At 34.2% G+C, this 25,674-nt stretch overlaps 2 protein-coding genes across 2 annotated transcripts in view; both read left to right on the top strand.

Annotated features, from left to right (window-relative positions):
* Positions 1-25,674, top strand: part of LOC127869982 (ras-related protein Rap-2a-like) — a 143,203-nt gene that overhangs the window by 68,352 nt on the left and 49,177 nt on the right. The window lies entirely within an intron of this gene.
* LOC127868495 (ras-related protein Rap-2a-like) lies at positions 13,565-17,563 on the top strand. Its single transcript, XM_052410316.1, has 2 exons — positions 13,565-13,627; positions 15,690-17,563. The coding sequence occupies exons 1-2, from the start codon at positions 13,597-13,599 to the stop codon at positions 16,349-16,351; spliced, it is 693 nt and encodes a 230-aa protein (XP_052266276.1). The 5' UTR covers positions 13,565-13,596; the 3' UTR covers positions 16,352-17,563.

The following is a 25,674-nucleotide window of genomic DNA, read 5'->3' as shown; positions in this document are numbered from 1 at the left end:
TGATTGACAGTATCTTGTAAAGCATGCATTATGCTAATACTACAGTAAAATTTGCTTACAAACAAGGTTGGCATATTGACTAGTCAATTGAGTATTGACCGGGCCGGCGGTCAATACCCGGTTGAAACCGGTCAATACTGGTCGATTGAAAATTAAATCATTTAAACATCACAAAGGAAGATTTTATGCTATTCTATATTAAATCAATCATCATTCTGTAATTGATATGCTTTTTGAGTTATTTATTGTAAAAAATCTTTAAAGCTGTAAAAAAATTACTTCTTTATAATTTATGGAAATGACCTCAAATACATAAGGACTAAGGCAATGTCTTTATCTCAGTGTATCACATCTGTTACAAAAGTATTATTTCAATTGTAGTAACCATAGTATTGGCAATTTGAACTGATCTTTTGATACATCTATTTGATAAGCAGATATACAAACAGAACTCTTGTGTTTTCTAGGGTTTTGAATCCGACCCCTCAGCCTTATTTGGTAATAAAATGCATGCACTGTTGTGTCTCTGATATTGACAATGAAGCAAATATGCCCTTAGGCTATTTCATATCACTCAAACAAAATGAAATAACTTGCTTTAGGAATCCAGAAAGCTTCCAAGTTAGTTGTGTGTTACCGGTATCTCCGTGGAGATCAAGACATTACCTGGTGAATTTGTGACAGTTCAACAACACACATTTTGACAATGCCTGTACATGTATGATGTGATGATGATGACATGTTCATATGTGTATAAACTGTTTTGATCTCAAAAACATTGAATATACTTTTGATAATGCACATAATTGGTGTGTCATATTGTTAATCTTGTTGAATCAAGCACAGAATTATCTGAACATTCATTAGAATTGAAAAAAGCTCAATCGACCAGAAAAATCCAATTGACCAACTTTGACTCTTTTGCAATTTTTTTTAGATTGGCCTACAAATTGCATGAACATGTATAAAATAGTAGGTATTTATAGCTTAAGACATTATTGGCAACATGTCTGTTTAATTAATATTATCAATATTGTGTAATTAAGCATGGAATATTAATCAAAACTGGGGGTAAAGTTCAATCGACACGTATTGACCAGTAATGAACACTTCGGGAGTATTGACCGGGGCGGTTTTAACCTGTCAAAACCGCCTGTTAAAACCGGGGGCAGTGGATTGGTGCCAAGCCTGCTTACAAATAATATTACAAGAAACACAAGTCATCAAAAACTTAACTTTAGTCATCAGCCATTCAGCAGGAATAAAATATAAACAGAAAAATCAAGGCTTTTTTTTCATCTGAACATACAAGTCTTGATATACAATCCCATTTCAGCATAATTATACAAACGACAGTTTACGATTTCTCGGTTTTATATATCAGCATAAAGACAAGATGGTATTCACTGTGCAATGAAATACAAGCACTCGTCTTACAATTGCTTTTAAACATATGAACTGTACCTTCACTAGCTTTCTTGTCTTTAAATAACTTGATACTTTACATGGACCAAACAATACAACTCAACATACAAATATCAAACAAAATATATTTTAATGAAACAATATTTTTATTCAACAATAAGAATGGCTTAAGGTTGTAACGTATTACAGTCACCGTGTCAATCTAAGCAGAGAGTAAAATCATATAGAGATGTCCACAACGGATGATGTCCAAGCTGGCTCTGACTCAAATTTCCACAACAGATGATGTACAAGATGGTTATACAAGGATGTAAACAACAGATGACTTCAAGCTGGCTGTAAGACAGATATCCAATACAGAGATTTCCTTGTTGGCTCTGACTCTAATGTCTACAAGAAATGACATGCAAGCTATCTCTTACTGATGTTGTTAACACATGACATGCAAGCTGGCTCTAACACAGATGTACACAAAAGATGATGTGCAAGGTAGCACTAACACGGATATCCACCACAGAGGACATGCAAGCTGGCTCTAACACGGATGTCCACAACAGATGATGTGCAAGCTGGCTCTGACTCAGATATGTACCTCGAAGATGATGTTCAAGCTATGAACACTGCTACAACTAATAAATACAAAAACCATGTTTCATAATTTCATTATTTGTTTCTATTTCTTCCACAATACAGAACATTATACTAATTATTTGCAATCTGCTATTGATATCTGAAAGTTTACCATATGCTTTGTTTGTGTGAAGATAGTTCATACCAGATATTAGCCTTAAAACACTTTTTAGACATAATGTGCATTCTGCTTTGAGAAAATTGCTTAGCATTCACTGGTTAATAAGACAAATTATTTTGACTAAGTTGACTTGCCATGCAGACAAAATATTGAATTTTGAAACCTATTATCTGTTAACTTAAGAGTTTAGAATATCTTGACAGGCACTGTGTTTGTAATACATTGCGTTATTTTTCAGATTTGTGTAACGGATAAATGTAATAATCAATGATCTCATTCTATACATAGATGGTGACGTCACTACGTTATTGTCACCGCTATGCTTAGACGCATCACATTCCCCTGGATTGGGGAATTATGCTTTCGCCAAAGTTGTTCTGCGTAGGAACGAAAATGTTAATATTGAAAGAAAAATCTTTTTATATGGTGTTTAAAACGGAATGTCGTTTAAAGAAATGTTATTTAATTATGTTTAAATGTGATTTTGAATCTCTATTAAGCCTGATAGCGATTATCAGAAGCATGATTACCAGACCTTCTTTCGCTTTTACTTTTCATTCGTAAAAGAAGTGCTACCCACAATTCCTTTCGCGTTAGTACATAGGTCAAAAAGACCGGTGTGTATACAATGTTAATAAACTTGTTCTGAAAGTCGGTCAAATCGTTCTGTGGTGAACACCTACCCTTTTTGGTCAACTTGAACATGTTTTTTGGTCAACGTGTACCTACCCGAAGTAAACCTATACCCGATATACAAAAAATAGGTGTAGGATGGTCAATTTATACGTCAAACTCATAGAGACAATGTTTGTTTTTCCTCTTAACGTTTTTACTTGAATTATCTAAGCATAAGATTGTAAGAATTAACATCTCTTTCTTACGCAAGTTGTCTGCTGCAGATATGTATGAAGCAGAGAAAGCCTTTCAAAATTGAAAGGGTTAATGAAAATAGACACTTGTGGTCGGTGTCTTTCAAGGGTTTTACGATTGTGACAAAATAATGACAAATATTACCAGCTTAATAGTTCGAATGAGGTAAGAGTTTACAAAAAAGGGTACGAATTGACCAAGGATACGAGTTGCCTTGGGACGAATAGCCTATAAAGCCTTGTTCTTTCTCTTTGTAATTAAATATGTATACGGTGCTGGACTAAAACACATGACCACCTTAACTCGGCGCTCTACTAACTGAGCTAAAGGGAAAATGTTCCTTACCCACAAACACTATATGTCATTTTTTGACGTGTTTATGTTTTATCAGAGACATTTGCATATCGGAAAACAACACTCGATACTCCAATAAAGTTTTAAACTGTCAATTTACACACACTAGTTATTGAAAGCTATACCTGAAGCTTTCGTCCGTGTACTACGGACTTCATCAGCAGAATAAATGTCTACTGTTGGGAAACGTTAACACCGCTAATTGTCGGGGTGAGCGATGTTAACGTATGGCCACAGATGTTCGAGAGTTGGTAGCGGCCCCCGTCCTTGTTTAGAGCCGGTCTTAGTGCACGGATGTAAATAGCCTCCTTGATTCCTCTCTCGAACCAAGATGGCTCACGGTCCAGAATCCGAACATCCTCCATTGTGATCGCGTGGCCCGGTTTACAATCATGTATATGTCTTGAGCCCTCAGATGATGTTGAACTCGGTCTCCTGTGTTCCATGAATCATGCTTTTAAATTTCTTTCGGTTTCACCAATATAGTCCATTAAACACTGGTCCTTTGGATGGCCATCACATTTGATATGGTAGATAAGTCCGCATATGTCTTCCTTGTCTGGTTTGTCCTTAGGGTGAACTAGTAATTGTCTAAGGGTTTTATGTGGCTTAAAGGATACGCTGATGTTATGTTTCAGGAAGGCCTGCTTCAGCTGTCCAGAGGTACCTTGAACATATGGAAGGACAATGTTGCCCTTAGAGATGGCTTGTCCTGGTACTCTTTTGCTCTTCGTACCGGACTTGGGTTTGCTGGTCTGTTCCCGTCCTTTCTCCAGTGCCCATTCCGGATAGTGGCACTTCTTCAAAATCTGGCTGACATGCTGCATTTCATTATTCAAATCCTGTTCTTCTGTTATTATTGATTTAGCTCTGCCAAAAAGAGTTCTTACTACTGATAGTTTGTGTTCATTCGGATGGTGGGAGTTGAAATCTAGATATTGGTCTGTATGTGTCGGTACTCTTTAGCTGTTTCAAAATTCATGTATGTTAAATACTAACCTCGTGGCTAATGTCATCAAAATTGATCCCTCTTTCGCCCTTTAAAGATTTTGTGTTAATGTTGAACAACCGCCATCATGATGTCTACATGAATGCTGGATAAGACGCGAGTTTGGATTGGTTCATTCTAGGTGTCGGAAATTTTATCGCGTAACCACTTAGCAACCCGAATTTCGTGCAGTAATTCAATGCTTATGAAAAATCGCGCGGAGTAATGAATCTTCCGCGCGATTTTTCATTAGCAACCCGCCTTTTACATAGGAACCCGATTTTTGTACTGCAGTCCAATGATAATTGTTCCGACGGAAGATATGAAAGTTCCGCGCGATTTTTAGACCCCGCTTTTTGTACGTTGTCTAATTGACGATTGTTCCGACGAAAGATATGAATGTTCCGCACGGTTTTTGCACAGTTCGCGAAGATGTGGATTCAAGGAACGTTCCGCGCTATTTTTGAACCCGCTTTTTCTACGATGATTTGTACAGTTCCGCGATAAAATGGATTCCCGAGATCTTTCGTGTATGAAAGTTCCCCGAAAAATGAAAATCCAGATAGTTACTATATAATTATATGTATTTTAGCGGGGGTCCCCGAAAGCTTTCCATAAAAACCATCTGAAAATAGCCATTATTAAAAATAAAAATACATGTATCACACCATTTTTTAAAGCAGTTTTCTTGTTTTCAATATGCACAATTAAAGTGAGATCTCTTGTTAGAGTAATATGCAGTAAAATTATGCTACCTCTGTGACATGAAAACTGTGTTATACATGTACAACCTACGAACACAATAGTAGAGCAACAACACTTATCTAAATGGCAGTTAATCATTTACCAGACGATATAAATGATATACCAACACATACAGTAATTATTGCAATGGCGCCATAAAACTTATTTTTTGTGTGAACGCCAGCATTCTAGCTTTGATGTTTAAATAATTTTCTATTTAAAGCTGACACGTGATTCCTTGATTTTTTATTATATGATTTCAATCATAGACATGGTGATTGAAGACGCCACATTTTTGCATAATACAAGATCTACGGAACATACTTTAAAAATTAGAAGGAAACGTAGGTCAGTAATTATAGCTTCAAACACGGAAATATATATTTTGCTACCATTACAAGCTTCAAGAAAATACAATCATATGTTGAGATGAATTATCATAACTCATTTTATGTAGATTTGTTACTTCTGTTTTAATTTTTATAGTGCAAAATCAGTGAGCTCTTAATTTGTGTACTGGTCTTGGTGTCTATTATGTTTCCACTGCTAACAAACATTGCTTTATGTATTTACCCTGAGGCTCTATTTGGTCTTTTCTGATAAATGGGGTTTATATCTGATAAATATCTTTGTAATTAGTGTTAAGGTTGAGGATCGTGAGTGCTATTGTAAACTATCGTTAAATCAAACTATGCTCATAAAAATATTTAAAAACGAACATATTGTTTTCACAAGTATTTATATGCTTGTATGTGCCTTCGAGTATTAATTGTACATGCAATCATCTTTAAGTATCCCGACTTTTGAACACAGTGTATTGAAACCTTAATAAACCGCATGGGCACATGTATTATCTGGCATAAACACTGATTTAACTGTCAAGATATTGATGCAAATGAAGCCATTAAAACACGTAAAGCATGTCATAGGAAACGCTGATATGAATTATTCTGAGAATGATCTCGAAATAATTGTGTATGTTGCTCGTTTATTGCGTTTATTATCGTGAAAACTGATTTTCTCACTGTTACTTTGAGATGCTTTCGGGTTTTAAGAGAATCATCTTTTTATAGCTATCATGGAATTTCTGTCACTCGATGACGCATTACCAAATACAGTAAGTTGCATTTTAAAAGCTCGTTTATTGCTAGAAAAATAAAGAATAATAAATATATAAAAGAACAATAAATAATTCCAGTGACCAATAAAGCTAGTTTTCATTTATTGGTAAACAATATATATTATTATAATTCATTGAACTCTATAGGAAAAAAGTTTGTTCTAAATAACTACTTTAATAACAAAACAATAATTATACACATACACTTATTGAAACTGGCATTACCGCATTGAACTGTGCAAATAAAAGCGGATTAAACCAGTTTGTAAGAATATTAAGATCAAGATAAATTCAATCTCAATTAATACGTTATGTTTTGAATAGCTTGTCCCATTGTATTCCATGTGTATGTGTATTTGTTATGTACGGCTGCTTTTGGTATGCTTTTATGGATGTCTCAATCGAACATAGAAATGACTTCATTGGTAAATCGACAACAAGTAGATGAACCCTGTAAAACATCAAGCAACCAAAGAGCTTACAATAAACAATTGACACAAAGGAAATAAACACTACACAACATAATGCACACACTTTTTTCGATCGTTGTTTTTCCCCTTCAAGATTGGTGAAAATTAAACAATAGACATTATTTGCAACATTTAATGAAACATTTATGATACAAGTTTATCACTTTACCCAAACGTAACAATCTTACATATACAATAATTTAAATGATATTTATGTGCAACTTTAAAAGCGACTTTTTATTTCTCAAGATAAACACTTAAAACTTTCTTTTAGCGTGACATTTTTCTATTCTATATTGCTCCATGAAAACATATAGTTACAATCATACAGAAGGTGCAAATACGCTCGCTTTTGACATTATTGTCACGTTCTAAAACAAGAAAATATGTTTTTTCCTCTGCATTGAGGGAAACATTATGCATTTGTTTCCAGCGTGCTTGACGCTTCGTTAAAAAGTTTACCGATGTATAAAGCTTAAGTAAATGGCTTTATCTTTTCTATTGCTGATTGAACTTACTTTACTAATTGCACGATTAAAATTCATTCGCAGAAAATCGATTATGTCATTGAACAAATACTTGCGATTATGAAACCACGGTATTGAACCACGAAAGGATCGCATGCACATATGCTGAGGATATTTATCTTTTGATACGTTTTTTTATAATTAAATACTTCAGGCAGTTAATGGTTATTCCTTATTTATAAATGTACAGAGATAAATCAACAAGTATTTATATCATATATTTCTATGTATCAGTGTCTTAGCATGTGTTTGTAAAAATGTATCGTTAATGTTCATATTTGTCTACAGGAAGCACAAACAATACTATTTAAAATTTATTCGAAGATACAACTTACTTGCAATTTGAATGCGGATTTCTTATACATTCCTTATAAAATGAACTTGATTTCTATATCGCAAACCACTGAAATAATATTGCAAAACAATCCCATAAAACGTACATTAAAACCGAAAATAGATTTTGTCCACCTCTTAAGACGATTATAAAACTCAATTTTGTGATTTTTTCGTTCCACTTTTGTTCGACTTGTTCTAGTTTTCTATTCGTTATATTTTATATGATTCGTTCATTTAATACAGATCGTATATAATAGTTTAAAAATAAACAAATCCTTTAGAGCTTATATATATATGAATCAGCATATATATGTATACACATTTGGCAAAATAAAACACATCTGGGATCTGATTAACTAAAATACATTTAAACGCTACATATTTTAAACACGACACGTTCTCTAAGTTTGTTTATTGTGACTGAGCAATTGAGCATTTTCCAAGATTCTAAGATTTGTTGTCAGAAATAAATAATCGCTAGGCGCATACAAGCTATTTTCAATGAGAATTTATCGCAGAGGATTGCTATAATTTGTCGGGTGAAAATCACTTACGCATTATTATCCATCATAATTAAAACTTGACAGAGTGTTTTGCAAAACTTATATCTAGCCGTTACGGTAGATTTGGAAAAATATTATGTAGTTAAAGGAAAGAAGTTATAGTCGAAACTCAACGTCTGTATTCGCGTCCCATTTAAATTGTCTGAATTTCACCTGCAAGGGAGAATATAATTAAGTATTGGTGGTTTCTTTATATCGATACAAATATTCAAACTAGCCACCATACTATATGCAGTCAGTCAGTTACACACTTTACAAAAAAACGTACATATATATGAGAAGGACGGCGTACCATAAATGTTGACATTACATATGTAAGAAAAATACGATATTATTGTACATGTGACTGCTATGAGATATTATCGTCTAAACTAGTTAGGTTTTTATATTTCATATTGTAGTGCTTGATTTGTATTTACCATATGGTACTTACAATGTACTTTCTTTCGGAACCTTTTCTTATAAGTTAGTGTTATGTCTATTGTTTTAATGACCCTAAGGAATTTTTGCTCAATTTCGATCACTATTAGTCTGGTAATGACAATTATTTAATTAAATGCCCTAAATACCACTATTACCCTATTACTCATTAAATGACAAAAACACTTTTGTATGTGGCCTCAGTGTTTAAAAGCAAATTTAGTTGCCCGAACGTATTCAAACGGACTTTTTTCAAATTAAAGCAGAATGGGTTTTCTTTCGAAGTAGTAAATTTTTTTAACGAACGTATTGTACTTAATTGTTTAATCAACAATTCGCAATAAAAAAAAGGAATAAATTATAATAAAATAAGGCTGACATGTTAACATTCTCCACAGTATAGTGTGATAAACGATGACCGTTCGTAAAACCATGTGTGTATTATTATAAAATCAAACGTTATGAACTTAGTACAGGACTGTCTGCTTACCAATTCGTTTCTATCAGCGCAACCGTGCTAGAGTCGTCATGACAGATTGCGCTGCGAGATACACAATTGCAACTCTATTGACGAGTACATGGATCGATCTTCGACTTTAATGCATTGCTATTGAAGAGATATGAATCACGATCAGGGTGACCTTACGATCTGTGATAGAATGATCAGTTATAATAAAAGAGCCAAAGAATTGTATTATCCTATACCCATTTTAATTGAATAAACTTCTGTCGATGCATTTCAAGAAGAGAGATTCAACAGTGAACATGGTTTGTATGGCAAATTGCTTCTTTTCGGGAATATGTAGTCATCACTACACTTCCACCTTAACTTATTTGAAAGAGGACTTTTCACGTTTTTTTTCAGATCCTCAATTGTTCGTTGTATTTATGATATTTGTTAGGAAGTAATACTGAACATTTTACATGATCTAAAATATCCATTATATGCATCTTTTGAAGATTTAAAAACCTGAGAATTATAACGCGTTGCAACGCGAAATGACTGAACAATTAAGAGAGTTCTGTTGTTGTCGTTCTATTTTGTGATACTACGAGAAATGCTTATATAAAGTATAAAATACGTCACTAATTGTATGAGCACGGCATGCCGCGTGGTCAAAGCGATAGACTCGAATAGTATTTATTATGAATTAAGCAAAACCCATACAAGTATGTTTGTAACGGATTGCAAATTTTAATGCATCATAATATAATTTATTATTTGAGTCGCCATTTGGATTAAAGTCGTGTTTCAGTGAGTCGTCTTTTAAATGTTATAATAGCGTGAATTACGAAATTATCAAATCATAATTTCATGAACCTATGACATGAACGACATGAGGTCACTATCCATTTAATTTATTTAAACAATGCATGTAACGATGAAAGAATGATGACGCATTGACATCTGGCAATACAGCAATATAGCATTAATCAGTCTTATGTTCTGAATCATTCTGAAATTTTAAATCAATACACAAGCGCATTACAAAGATACTGTTTATCATTTGATACATGTATATCGTGGAACAAATAACGGTCAAAGTGCGTGTGTTTGCAAACGCGCTTGTCCTTCATTTAAGGGCAACCAATAAAATGATTTGCGCTACCGTTGTGCAATGTCTTGAATATTGTAATCATAGTTCACATATATTTATGTGCATCTAAAAACGTATGTATACATATCATTTAAACGCAACGGAAAATCACTATTATATATTATAAATCATTGATGATGGTTGATGCTCTAACAGTCTTACGTTATTCCTGACATACACATGCCTAATGCTCTTTGGACATAATCAAATAACAACACCTAGTGGTGTTTTACAAAAACAACCAGACCGATTTACTCATCCTAGGCCATATACATAATTATGGAAAAGAACACGTTAATTTATTGAAAGATTTACATACACTTTCTTGTTTTGTACCCAAGTGGTAAACTGTGTCTTATTGTATTGTTCTGACGTTATACTGTCTGGCAATGTCGTGATTCCACATATCGATATTTTGAATCCCATAACAACTCGTTTTGTTTACCAAGCATTGACCATAATGTAACGAGTGTATGTAATGAGTGAAAGACAAAAACCAGCCGCAATCATCAATAGCTTGATCATGTCATTTAAATTGCTTTCTTTCTATCAATATGAATGATATTTTATTAACCTAATTGCTCCATGGGATCTCGAAACAACTGTTTAAATAACCTAAATTTCAACCGATATTTCTCTGTAAACCACCGGAAAGAATAAACTAAACTTTCTTTATTTAACAGAAGCGGTTAAAAGCAAAAACTAAGCTGTCTTTAATTTTACAAGAATAGGTTAAAATAAATATGCGTCAAAATGCATAAGCGTGATATTTTGTAACCCATATTACAAAACTTATTATCATGTAATTGTTAAATTGATTGTATTCGACGTACGAGATATGGTAAAAAGTGATACATGTTTTCCTCAAAGCATTTCATTTATTCTCATATATTTGTTACGCGAAATGTACGTATAGATTTATGAAACAGACTAATTCCAATATGCCATGAATGTTCTATGTGATCAAAGTGAGCTAGTGTGATCAACCTATGGACGGTGTCCGTCGTCGTGCGATGTGTGGTGCGCGGCTTGCGATGTGTGTCGTCATCCCTAAGCCCGTGACTCCACGAGAGGCCTTATTGAAATCAAATTTAATTAAACTTGTTCCTAATGTTTATATGGAAACATTTCAGCTTTATTTATTTGCACGTACAAACTAGTTTACTTGGTCGATTCTTAAAAAACACGTTTTACTTTTCTGGCAAAATGTATTGAGGCTTGCTCAGAATTGTTATCTTGACAAAATTGACAAAAGTCAACTTATAGCCCGGTCATACCGGACTGGCGTCCTTACGGCGACCTAATACTGTGTTTCTGGAAATTTCTGATTGTCGTAGCAAGGACGCCAATGACTTTTTCGGTAAAAATGCTGTTTTTCGCCTTCCCGTCACACCAGCGTCCTGGTTTATGGCGTTCTGCGCGTCCTCACGGCGTTTTTAATACGGCCCTAAAGACGCACTGGGGTCGCAGTAGGAACGCCATAGTCTTAGTAGGGTCGCAATATACGCCGTAAGGACGCAATGAAGTCGCAGTAAGGGCGCCATAGTCGTTCTGATGACGCAATAGACGTACAAAGGACGAACGAAAGTCGCAATAAGGTCGCCGTACTGTCGCCTTGCAGTCAATTATCATTTTCTGTGGGTTTGAGCGGCGACCACATAACGCCTATGGCGACCTTACGGCGACCCTACCACGTCCCTACTACGACTATTGCGTCCTTAACAAAACGCCGTAAGAACGCTGGACTTCGGCGACTACTTTGAACATGTTCAAAGTGGTCGCCGTGGGATCGCGTCCTTAGCAATTTTCGGCGTCTTCACTGCGTCCTCTTGCGTCCTTTCTTCGTTCCTCCGGCGTCTATGGCGTCCTCACTGCGACCTGGGTCGCCGTAAGGACGCAGTAAGTATGCCAGTCCGGTGTGACGGGGTTATTAGGCACTTCATTTTGGTTAAATGATATCATGCAAAGATAGATCAGTAATTTGCGGAAATGTCTCAGATTAATAACAAGTTGTCAAGCAGTGATTATTTGAACAATGTCTCCTCCTTTCCTAACACACCTTAACAGCTCATGCTACGTATTATATATAAGCATGTATTACTGTTTGATTCTACACAGGAAAAGGACAATTAAAAAAAGACGTTTAGACTGATTGAGATTGTAAAAGCAAATACATAAAAACTTTTTCAGAAACATGATATTGTGTAAGTTTGAAAAGAACTGTCATAGTGATTTGTAAGCATGTCGGATTTTATGATGTATTCGATATAAGTAAAGGCAATATTCGCCATGAAGAGATATAGAACATCGTTGCATGTTGAAACTACCGACATAAAAATAAACATTGAACAAAATGACGTTAAAAGTTGGTTCACATATCAACCACTGTCAAAAAAGAATACAACGCGAATATAACTTTCTGCGGCAGATCTCAAATAGCACAGTAGCATATAGATAATTTTGTTTACAATTACTCAAAACTCAATGTGAACCAAACTCATACAGCAATCTAAACAAACTCAAATATAAATTCAACCATTTAAAAAGAAGAACTAACTTATATTTTTTTCAGTTATCCATATTGCACTTTTGTGAAAACATCAGTTCGTTTCATGCACTCTTATACTGAAGCAGTTGTTGGTGTGATTTATTTTTATTTTAATCGATTAATAAGCTGAGAAAGAATGGCAAACCTGATCCACCTTGATGACAAAGTACTAGGAATATGATGTTTTTTATTTCATTTCTTTTAAATCGAATATCGTTTGAGAATAATTTCATAGTAGTATTGGCTGCTTTTATGTTAACTATTTTTATTAAGAAGAAATTTGAAACTTTCAATAATATTGTCTACATGATTTGCATAATGTCGAACGCTAATTATACTAATATATTTCATGTATTATAGTATGCTTGTAGCCGAATATCATGTTACACATTTCTAACTATGTCATGATAGCTATTTTGAAAATATATATATATCGACACCTAACTTAATAAGAACTGGGCACTTTTGTCAGAAATTGCAAATTAAACTTAATACAAAACACTAACGCTCACTAATATGTTGCATTAATGAACATGAATAGCATTTTGTTCATTTGAACCATGACTACAGTTATTTATTAGTAAGTATCGTGTTCACTTATGGAGGTATCTAACACACGCTTTAATATCTATGGATATCATCGTTTGCCCGTACTATCGGCTTTGAGAAGAAACAGTGAGCGGACACAGATATGGTACGTGTAAGTCTTCAGAGCAACTTGCAGTGTAGTTCAGACACTGTTATTTTCCGATGCTGTGCCTTAACAAGGACATCGACGTTTACGGACTATAGCATGTTTGTTTTAACATTTAAAGTTTTGTAAATACCATTTAGTGTATAGAACACATAAAGTAACAGATGAACGTGCCAACAGAAAATTAAATGGATATACTTAACAGAATGATTAAAAATGGTAAATACTGTTTCTCAATAGCTTGAAAAAGATCTCATTTAAGTATGCTACAAATTAATACACGTGTATTATTAGCATTTTTAGTAAAAGTACCAAGAACAAAACAAATATTAATTTGATAAAGCTTTCAGGAATTCCTTTCTGTGCATGCATGTAATTGCAAACGCAATCAAAATATAACATTATTGAACATTTTATCGTTTTTATTTAGCTTCAATGTTTTGATATTGCACACAATATTTAAAGAAGAAAACTGGTATTACGTGTATCAATATTATATTTTGTCGCCAGGGCCTGCATAAAAGCTGTGCTTAAATAACCTACTTGCGGCATTTTGCTGTGCAATGCGGCTGAAAGAAGATCAATTGATTTCCGTCTTCTTAATTGCTTTGTATACCCAGGGGGTGTTTTGTTCTTAATTATGTTGTCAAACAATTCAAATGAACGCTCGGGATTTTATCTGATTTTACAATATCAGGTGGTGAAGATAATTTATGACTCATTATACCCTCTGTTCCAAGTATTGAACCATTAAAAATATATTAGAATTAATCATTTAAAATAACTTATTAACTTATTAACATAATTCCTGAACGTGCTTTATTACTTTTCATATTTCATATAAAATCGTGTACGATCAGATATACAAGGCTCTCAGAATGAGTGCTGGCTCTCTAAGGTCGACGTTGTGACCTTTTGGTCGACAAAGCTGTGTCTGGCTTTAAATGTCTAAGCTTTTATTGAAGCAATCAATGCTTCATATACAGTATCCAAATTAGCGGTATATATATCCACTGAAAACAGACAATGATCATATGGTTTAACGTTTAATACTAAACAATAGGCACATCAACCTAGCTTATTAGGCATTAAAACATTATTCAAGTAAGTGTAGTTCGACATGTCGGGTGTAAATGTTTCTCCTACATGTTGAAAAATAACAATAGTTTTAAACAAAAAAAAACCAGTAATCTGTGAAATACTTTGTATTACTAAGATTATTTAAAAAACGTAATCGTAGATGGCCATACATAATTAAGTCCTGCAATTCATAAATGCGATAGTCAGAGTATTCCTTAAATTAACTAAGAATAAATTATTGTGTTGGGTTGTAGCAAATTTTTTCATAAAAAATACGGAATAAAATACCCAATCAGCTGAGAAAACGTTGCTGTTATTATTTACATGATGCAATTAATGTTTTCTGAAAACTAACATGTAGAATTATCTTGGGTTTCGACGTCAAATATGGCAACATTACCAACTATTTGTCTTTATTAAGCATCACGGGATGGTGATCATTTAATCGTGGGCGCATTTGTCCCGACAGTTATATACGAAACAGCCTCTACACAGATTTGTTATTTTCCAACATCACATTTTTCATATCGAACGTGCTACATAATTTAATGTAAAGGAAGCGTTAATTGAACCATTAGAGAACAACTGTATGGTATTTATTAATCAGAGCATGTGTTACTTAAACTAATCTAGGCGTCCCGCTAGTGGGAAGATTGGTGTATTCAAATAGTATAAGGTCACGACATGTCTGTGTACGTTTCATTAATATATTTTATTGTCAATCATCTTTCGCAATGGCTGGTATAATATAACAATGTTCATGTTCATTAAAAAATGTTTCCGAAGGATTATTTTGTGTTTAAAACGTGCATTTAACTAAACTATAGCATGTAGTGACGTGCAGTGTGTTAATTGCAAGTCACATATTATAATAATAGCATGTTAGCAAAATAATAATAGCAATATGTGATTTAACCAAACAACTAAGTGCAAGTTAATAAAATTGTTATATAACTGTTGTTTTGAGTAGTTAAATAACAACTTATTGTATGACGATAGAAAGTAAACTATCATATGTTATGATGTTCGTAGATGCCCGTTTCTTTTTGTGAACAAGAAATAGTCTTTGGATTACGTTGCCTGAAGGGTTATCAAACCCGGTACTTCATGGGCATTATGCGATCACAATTTGTTACGTCGCCTGGATTTCCTCATTGCTGTAATGATTTGTTTCATTTTCAATTGATGCGTTTAATTACAGGTGTGCAAATTGGTCGAGATATCGTCAGACCGAACTACCGCGTCGTAGTTCTGGGGTCAGCAAGCGTGGGAAAATCGTCCATAATTAGCAAGTTTATGCACGACAGATTCTTAGAAAGTCACAAAGAAACTATCGAGGAGTTACACAGACATGTGATGTGGTTCGACAATGTTTCTGTTGAAATTGATATTCTTGACACGTCGGGCTCATATCAATTCCCCGCAATGCGCAAACTTGCCATAGCGACCGGCGACGCTTTTATTCTCGTGTATTCAGTTGACAACACGTCAAGTTTTGAGACTGTGAAAATTCTACGTGATGAAATTCGAGAGCAGAAAACAAAGGGAAAATATTCCATCGTCGTCGTGGCGAACAAGCTCGACTTGGAGACCTTCAAAGACACGTCATGTGCCGTGACTGAATCAATTGTTTGTATGGATTGGGAGGAGAAATTTGTCCTTACGTCCGCAAAAACGGGCGAAAACGTTCACGAAGTCTTCCAGGCTTTAGAGAAGAAAATCAGAGAGCGAATAAAACTGGAAGAAAAACGGATGAATTTCATCCGACGGATATCAATGCCTGTCATGCGTATGGCGAAGTCCGAGAAATCCACGGTCGGGCTGATAAAAACTAAAAGCAGAACACATTCAATGGATTCATAGACGAATTGTTTTTTGCTCTTGATTAAAACTATGTTGACAGTTACCGAAACTTAATGGTAAGTGTGGTTGATTGATATGCTCATGCGCCGAGCCATTTCAATGCATTGAGACCATGACGTTTTACTGTTGCATTAAACCGTTAGGCACACCAGGACCGTTGTTGCACGTTTTGATCAGATAATGTATTTAGTATGCTTTATATAATATGAATATAGAAGAATATTGTGTTGCAGCAACATGATACTGATTTTGGAAATAGTTCTAAACGATGATCATTATAAAATTAGACTCTGATGAAACTTAATTGCATACATTGATGTATTGTTTTCATTTCATGCTGGATAAGAGTTTTGTCTCTTCTCACATTTGACGGATGTGGCCATTAGATATTGGGGTTGTCGTAGTTTGATGTTATCAACATGCTGACGGCATGATAAACAATGTATACTTCTTTGCCTTTAGATATGGCCTTACCGGTTATTTGGTGTTCCGATGTTTGCTGAGTAACCAGACTTTTGTGCAACTTATTTGTTACGTAATACACCTACTTTATAGATATTCCTCGCTTGCATGACGTTACCCTTTACATTAGAACAATAATAATTGTATATGTCCATAGGTTGCATAATCTCATTTGTATTTAGATGTATATACGAGAAGTGCTCGCTCCTGCAAGTACATACAAGATTTAATTAAACATAAGTGTATGCATTTGATTGTCAAATAGTAATTATTTGATATTCATTTAAAATTATCGTTATACATTTCTTTGCATTTCTCATCAAAGCAAGTGTTTTGTTGCATTGCGTGTTTTGTCGAGGTTGTTTACTTTTCTGTATGTATATATTTTTCTTACATATAATCGCACTATTTTATTGTAAATGAGTTTAAGTTCAATACATTTTACGGTTTCAAAATTTCATCTTTAAAAAGTGTTGATGATATTTGAGAATCATATATGTTCATAAAGATACAATTGTATATGTGTACGAAACCATTTGAAACTCTCCGACCTGAATGTAATGTTGTACGAGTTTCGTTTTGCTTGGATTTGAAATGCCTCCAGTTTGAATTAACGCAATCGTCTGAGGATTTTTAAGCGTATAGTTAATGAGAGAATGGTGTCATATCCAGCCCATTATAAAGCGTGAGGTGTTGACAATATAAACCGATCTTACATTATTAAAATTGCTATGATGGTGTGTCTTGTGCTGTGCAATGCGATAATTGTGTATATGTTCATGAAGCCATATTACGTTAATTGTTTTTTGTTGTTGTTTATTTTGCTAAATTTAAAGTATTAGTAATTAATTAAAATCGTGAATTTGTCTAGGATCTAGATTGATAAAATAATACGGTACTGTGCTTATCGTCATTGTGTATTTGTTGTTCACAGCCATTGTATTATTGGTGTATTTGTACGTTTATATTTACGATCACACGGATGGGGGAATATATAATATTAATTATAGAAAATAGAAATGTGTTTTTGTGTCTATCTACTGGCATGATCCTTCATACATGAACAGCAAATAGAACTTCGCAGTAATAGTAGTAGTAGTAGTAGTAGTAGTAATAGTAGTAGTAGTAGTAGTAGTAGTAGTAGTAGTAGTAGTAGTAGTAGTAGTAGTAGTAGTAGTAGTAGTAGTAGTAGTAGTAGTAGTAGTAGTAGTAGTAGTAGTAGTAGTAGTAGTAGTATTAGTATTAGTAGTAGTAGTAGTAGTAGTAGTAGTAGTACTAGTAGTACTAGTAGTAGTAGAAGTAGTAGTAGTAGCAGTATAATTAGTAGAAGTAGTAGTAGTAGTAAAAGTAGTAGTTGTAGTAGTAGTGGTAGTATCTTCCATCGGAAGATTTCGTATTAATGGGAGGTTTTATGAAAAATTGACCAGTCGCCAAATACGCGATCGCTCCGCCCACTAAGTTGTGTTTTCATTTAACGTTTATTCCATTACTCCGACAGTCTTTGTTTGTCGTCGAACCTTGAGGCCGCAATAAACGAAATCTGATTGATTATTACGTGGGTTTGATTTAAGGGATTATCCCTTTTCGTCACCTAAAGTAGATATAAGTAGGTTTTCTAATTTGTCGGATTTTATTTGTAAATATCGCGTTTCTCCCCCTCAGATAAATAACACTTGTGAATCAAACTATTCTGCCGATAGCAAGCCCGATAACACATTAGATAAACTATACAATATTGTCCTTGTTGTTAATTTGTCCATTGACAATTCCGTTAAACTCAGTGATGTAATAAAGCTATTACAAACACGTTTTATAAATATCACAGCAGTGAGTTAGTTCATAATCGGAAGTTCAATTCTCTTTTCATTTCATGTTTATAATGGCATAAAAGGTTAGTGCACAAAGAACAAACGCCTTTTTGATAAATTGCTATTTGTTCAAATTCATTCCAAGAAAAATGAACGACTTCGATATCTGAGTTAATTAACAGTGCTGCTATTGATGTCTCCTTATTAAGATTGGATGTCTGAACCCTGTCTCTGTTTTGATACTTGAAGATAATTTAGGTTCGAATACGCGTCTCTTTGAGACGACTGGGAAATACAATTCGTTTCGTTTAGTTTATTCGTTACACCGTGCACATTTTCACAACATGCGAATTAAATGAGCGTAACAAGTTAACATAACATATTTTGAAAAGGATTGTATCTTATAGAAAACACAACTTAATCACAGCATTTATGAAAAATGGTGAAAACCCAAAGTGGCAGAAACACATTAGCTAATCTTTGACCATCTCATTAATCAAATTAATGTCTTTTTTTAGATTTGTCATTGTAGTCTGTTTACACTTGTTTCATAGAGCTTTCTGATTGTTTTGGTAGCAATATAATGCATCCCTGTTTCGGAAAGACGGATTGAAAAGCGGCTAAATCGATGGATTAGTATGACGGACATGGAACATGTTTATGCCCACCTCAGGAAGTGACGTTGGGGGAAATAAAAGTAAATTACATAATTGCAAGAATCGTTAGATATATGATCAGGGGATAATTGCTTATTTTTTTCGCTAATCGTTTAATTTAACAGTCATCTATTTGTATGAAGAGAAATTCAACGATAACATCAACCTAATCCATGAAGCATGCTTCCAACTCAAATCACAGCTTTCGACAGTTAATGAATGCTGTCCTTTTGGGTTTATACATTATCAAATCAATGTTCAATCGAGCTTCAGAATTGCATTGCTAGAACTTTGATGCATATGTACTGGCAATACATGTTTTCTTCTGGTTTTATAATATCTTAATATTGGCACCACCATTGTTGTGCAACGATCAATGCTCCTGAATCTAATATTTGCAAAAACACAATAAAAGCAAAGGGAAATTGAATCATTTTTATGACAAGCTGCTATTTCTGCAGTGTGTTTTTCGTTTTTTATAATAGATTATGTATCATCCCGAAAAAAAAACACATTTTTATTGATCTTGAAGTTCGTTTAATCGGTAACGATATTTTAAATATTAAATTTACTTGTAAATAAACTGTTTCATCGTATTACTCAATAATTGCAGATTTTCATGTATATACGTTTAAGTTCAAAGAACCAAAAGGATTACGGAAATCTTAAAATAAAACAACCCTATTTAAATATAACCATTTGGTTCCATTTGTATATCAGTTTTTCGAGGTGCGAGGGGATGTATTTATCTTGTAACCTGTGCGCGTCAGTGATTCTGTTTAACATTAATATCTGTATTTAGTAAAATTATAGTTCAAGCGCGCAAAGACTCATATTCGACTTTGAATTTGAATAGAATTTACATTAACACCAAACTCACTAACTTTAATGTTCGTGTTATCTTATTGATACACAATCCATATAAAGATAGTAAAAAAGATACGAAGTTCTCATAACAACAGCTGTCTATTATGTTAAGAATACATGTTGGCATATTTACAACAAATATGTTTTGGTAAAATCTATCCAAACTCTCAATGAACCAAATATTATGATAAAGGTGCGTTTTTTTTTAATCGAGCCGAGGTGTTTAGTAAGGTTACATTCGTTTATTTAATTGTTCAATACACAATCAATCTTCTCTTCAATAATATTGTATGCTTGGTAGTCTTATAGCTTACTAGATGAATACGATTATACAGCAATACCTGCGCATATGAATCAGAATGTCATAGTCTTTGAAAACACAGATTGGGACACTAATACATCTGGATCATGTACACAATACTAAGAATTACAACTTGAATTGCAACTTCAAACGCATGTACAATAGATTTCATTCAGTCGAAGGATGCACATAAAACACCTTTTGCCCAGAATGTGAAGAAAGCTCCCATTTCAGGTAAGGAAATGCATGCCTTAAGAAAAAGATTGGTGTTGGCACGACTTTTTAAAAATAGAAACACAATTATGCTTAGTACATTAAAACACAAATACAATTTAGTACGTTTTAATATTGGTATGAGGGTACATAACAACAATACCGAAGCCATCATTCACGGGATAAATTCACGGGAAATGTTAACTGACTTGTTTCCAATGTTTATACGGATACTGATTGCACATGAAACATATTCTTTATTCTGAGGAATCCAATAACACTGCCATAATTTACGTTCTAGATTACTTTTGTCCACGCGTAAGCAAATACATACAATGTGGTTTCTTGGCCGTATATCCTGCTTAACAGTTTAACGACAATGCCATGCAATAGAATTTACAAGACAAAGACAAATCTGTCTGACCATTTGGGTTTTTCAACAGCCTTCTTTATTTTCTTAATAATTGCCAACTAACTATGAACTACGAGGTCGTGCGTTGACACTTAGGCATCGTTCTTGATAATATAGACAACACAGAAATACGTTCTAGACATTAGAAAGACATGTTATATCATTAATTATTTAATACCTATAAATAATCTGATTCAAATAATTGGATATGTCTACTAAAAGGTATAAGCTAAATGATAAGTGTTCCGTATTTGACAGAGTACAGTCATTTTCCGTATTAAACGTCTGGGTCAGCGGACGTTTTGTGCAAGTCATGTATCGTAAAAATCCGATCCAAGTGACATTTAGAATTAAGTTTAATTTAAAGACACATCGTTAATTCATTCAAGCGATTAATACACTATTTTTCTTTCATGAACTGGTACCGATTTCAAATAAAATTGTTCTATTCTATCGTACCTTCGATGTTGTATAAGGAAAAGTTATGAAAGAAATGGAATATAACAAAACTATGCTGAATCGGGGTATTCCTTGGCAGTCATTAAGTGTATCACGTTGTATTTTGCAAGCACTTCGGACTCGTTGAATGAAACCTCACACAACCATTGGAAAAACATCAGTTATGTAATATCACTTACTGTGCAAGTGCTTACAGAAATGTAAGAAAATAGTTTCATTTTATATAATTCACACAATATATTACGTTAAATTAGTTGAGTTATCATCAAGTATGTTTGTTGATTTGTTTAAGCAATGGTAAAACGTTTAGAATATTGTTTTTGCGCTACTATCACGTTATAACAGTTTATCATACGGCCGTGAAGTACATGCGACTACAAATAAATACACGTGTATGCTAAGGATATATATATATATACATTGGTTTAAATGGTAGTTTTTATTAAAACAATGCATTTGCAAGTGCCCGTGTTTGAACAGTTTCACACATTTAAGTTTATGAAAACAATTTGTCGTATTTTTTAAAATCATAAAGACACGTAAACTCTACCATTTATCACACAATCATGAACATAGCAAACACAATTTCACACATTTTAAATTAAGATTGAGAAAATATTTATTTGAATTCCGGATAAGAATACTCATCTATGTTTAAAGAAACCGTCATTCTACCTGGGTTCAATAGCTCGTAAAGAATGTGCAGTAATTGTATATGTCTTTAAGGATACCATACCTGTTTTATATACCCCAGTTCCATATTTCCGGTGTGAAACACGTATTGCTATTGTCAATCACTTGATAGACAGTAATAGTTTTTGAGCGTTAGACGATACAAACAATATATAGACAGCGCAGACATCATACAACAATTATGTATCCGACAGAAATACCTCTACAAATGTCACATTTTAAATAATGGTAAACGTTTGTAATCGATCTTGGTGCAAGTTTAATAATCATTATAGGATACTAAAGTAATGGCTATATTAAAAGTTGCATTCTTCATTACAGATTGAATGTGAAACATAACTTTAGCAAATATGAATGATCATTGATTATTTAGATTTACTACTGTCCTTAAAGTACTGTATGGTCAACATAAATCCCTTCATACACAATTATTAAAAATAGTATTTGTATACATGCCATCAAAAGTACAAATGTACTGATGTAATAATGTTTACTACGAAAACATAATCAAAAGAAAACAAAACAATAAAACCTTACAATGCTGTGATTGAAGTCTATTTATCTGTCTCCATTTTTCCTATTTTTATATTTTAAGATGAGTTGTGTTCATTGTCGCCTATTTTTGAGACAAAGAAATGTATTTCATTACCATGTTAGTGAAATAAATACGGAATATAACGCTAGTCAATTGTTCCAAGAGTTTGTATTCAGTCGAATGGCTTGTGTGTTGACGTATCACACGAGAGGCGGAGCCTCGTGTGTGATGCGAAATAGCGCAAGCCACGAGACTGAATACAAACTCTTGGAACAATTGACTAGCGTATTATTCCTTTTATTTAATACAACAACTAACGAAACAGTTAATAATTGTATTTTTTGCTTTAACAAAACTGACAACACAATGACCAAACGGAACGCCATAGTTTATATAACACGCGCATGAATACAGTTTATGCAAATTAACGTGTACACATTTGAACAGGGGAAACACAGGATTTAATCGTCGCGTGTCTAAAGCACATTTTGTTGGATTTACCAGCTGGATTTATAATTCGCCAGCAGTTAATCGCTGTCACTTTCTACTATGCATATTCTCTTGCGTTTCTTCGATGGAGAGTGCGCATAGTAGTTGTTGATGCTTACGTTACACCGGAATAATTGTGCACCTTGGAGATTTGTGTTATCGTGGGAATCTTCAATGGCGGCGTTGGATGTGTTTTTGTTGCTGCTTGAAAAAGATGTGTTTCGCACCGATGCCGGGATGGCAGAACCATAGGTAGGTCTAGGGTAAAATTGCATAATTTGCTGTTGGTCAGGATTTTCTGATAATATGTCGGACATGGCTGCTTGCATTTCGAGAGAAGCCTTTGCGTAATTGTTAACACTTTGCACATTTTTGTGTCCAGTTAGCTGCTGAATCGTTGTTGGAGCAACCCAATTGTGCAAGAGAGTCGTACTGGTTGTTTTGCGGGCACTGTGGTTTGTCTTTCGACCTGTGAGATCGCCCCTCTCGGCCATCGTTTTCATTATTGACATCAAGGAGTTTAAACCCATGGGCTGACATTTATACCACTTGTCTGACCCAGCTTGTCGACTATAGTTTATACACAAGTAGAAAGGGGCATCATCATGCAGAGCTTCTTTCGGTCTGTGATGAGCAAACTTCTTGTACGCTTCAACAGGGCATAAATCTTTGTTGGTATGAGCAAACTGCTTAGGTGGAAAGGCCCTTTGATCAGACTTGGTTTCCGACGTACGTGTTTTGGTCAACCGTTCATTGTATTCAAGGTATTCTCTTCTCTTTTTCAGTTAGATGTCGCCCCATCTAAGGTTGTGACTCTCGGTTGCACCACGAATGCCGAACAACGTTGAATTATTTAGCCAAACTTGGTTCAACAGCTGTCTTTGGCTTTGAAGTCCAATTACTTCTTTTTGTTTTAAAATCCCTCTTTCTTCAGAGGTAATGGCTTTAGCAACATGTGGCCTGTTTCCTTTTCCTTTTTGCTTCAGTTCCTTTTTTTGGAAGCCAAAACCTTTCGAGAAGTTTCAAATTCTCTGTCATCCAAAATGCTGTGGGAATTTTTATTTTCCCTTAAATATCTGGAAAAAAAAATCACATTTAAACTGTTGATTTTCTTTCTTTTATTTTTTAAACTTGACCCATGTACAGAATTTTTTTAATGGATATTATTTGAAAATTATGGGCATTATTTACATTTTGTTCGAGATATTATTTCTCTTTAACCATTAATAAAAGTGTGCGGGTTATTTTCAATTTACAAATTGTTTTGTTTAATAACTATTATACATGTATTTGCCACTTAATTTAATTTTATTTTCATGGATGTTTGCAATTGACCAATCAGGTCAGTTTATGTTGGATGTAGTAAATTAACTCTACAACAAGGTCGACAGGTTTTAATGGATAGGGTGTCCGCCTAGCGACTGGGAGGTGATGGGTTCGATCCCCACCGTGGAAGCGTTATTTTGATCTCTCACAAAGACACATAGTACTGGTTCTAAGCCCAGAAAATGGACCAGAGAGTGTTTATATAAGCCTTAGGCTTTCGATGGAATCGAGCTAAAATATATAGGTTTATACTATCGCTACAGCAGTGAGTAATACAGTACAACAACAGTGCATGATCATCACTGAAATACTATTTCGATTCAATGTTGATTGTTAATACACTGAGCACTTTTTTCTACATTGTTTTTGTGTATAAATATGAATTTCTTTTACAAACCGGTCAATGCCTCGATGGTAGCTTGTGAGTGTGTCAGGCTCATACTCAGACCCGTCGGCTTTATGGATGGACAGGAGGAATGAACCTATGTAGTTGTCAAGTTCACTGGTCATGATGTCACAGACATATCTTGTTTCATTGCGAGGTGTTTCTGATAGCCAGCGTTGGAATGGCGCATACATAATTCAGTTTTGAGGGTTGTGTTCACATGTTTTATACTTTGAACAAAATTTGTCGTTTCATCTTCTGTTACTTGTACACATGTTGGTTGTTTACGTGTTTCACCTTGAGCATGACTATTGAAATTCATCTGTTCCATTTGATTTCTTTGGTCTTGTGAACTTAAATCTATATTTTGATGCAGATCACACTTACTTTCATTGGGCAGCTGGACACCTGCTTCTTAAAGAGGGAACACTGCACTTGTTTCAGTATATTTAGTACTACTGACATTTTCATTCTCTCCAGAATTATAAACAGCCGTTTAAAATAGTTCATTTTCAAAAAAACTATCGTCAATTTACTTAAAAAAAACGATCGATGACCATTCCGCTATGCCCATGGTCGAAAATTCGGCCATATTTACTCTCTGGTCAAACTGCAGACGACGTATCTAATAATACTACACAAGGGGGTTTCCTATTTTCGCTACGCGTAGTGTGACGTCATTAAATGGGTCGAAGAATAAACAAGGGGGTTTCCTAT

The sequence above is a fragment of the Dreissena polymorpha genome, chromosome 2 (genome assembly GCF_020536995.1).
Source record: "Dreissena polymorpha isolate Duluth1 chromosome 2, UMN_Dpol_1.0, whole genome shotgun sequence".
Taxonomy (NCBI): Eukaryota; Metazoa; Mollusca; class Bivalvia; order Myida; family Dreissenidae; genus Dreissena; species Dreissena polymorpha.
Note: the sequence above shows the minus strand (reverse complement) of the source record. Positions and strands in the feature narration are given on the sequence as shown.

Excerpts from the sequence above, each read along its gene's own strand:
- LOC127868495 (XM_052410316.1), top strand. The coding sequence starts at position 13,597 with ATGGATATACTTAACAGAATGATTAAAAATG. Across the intron at positions 13,628-15,689 it reads TAACAGAATGATTAAAAATG|GTGTGCAAATTGGTCGAGAT; the intron begins GTAAATACTGTT and ends GTTTAATTACAG.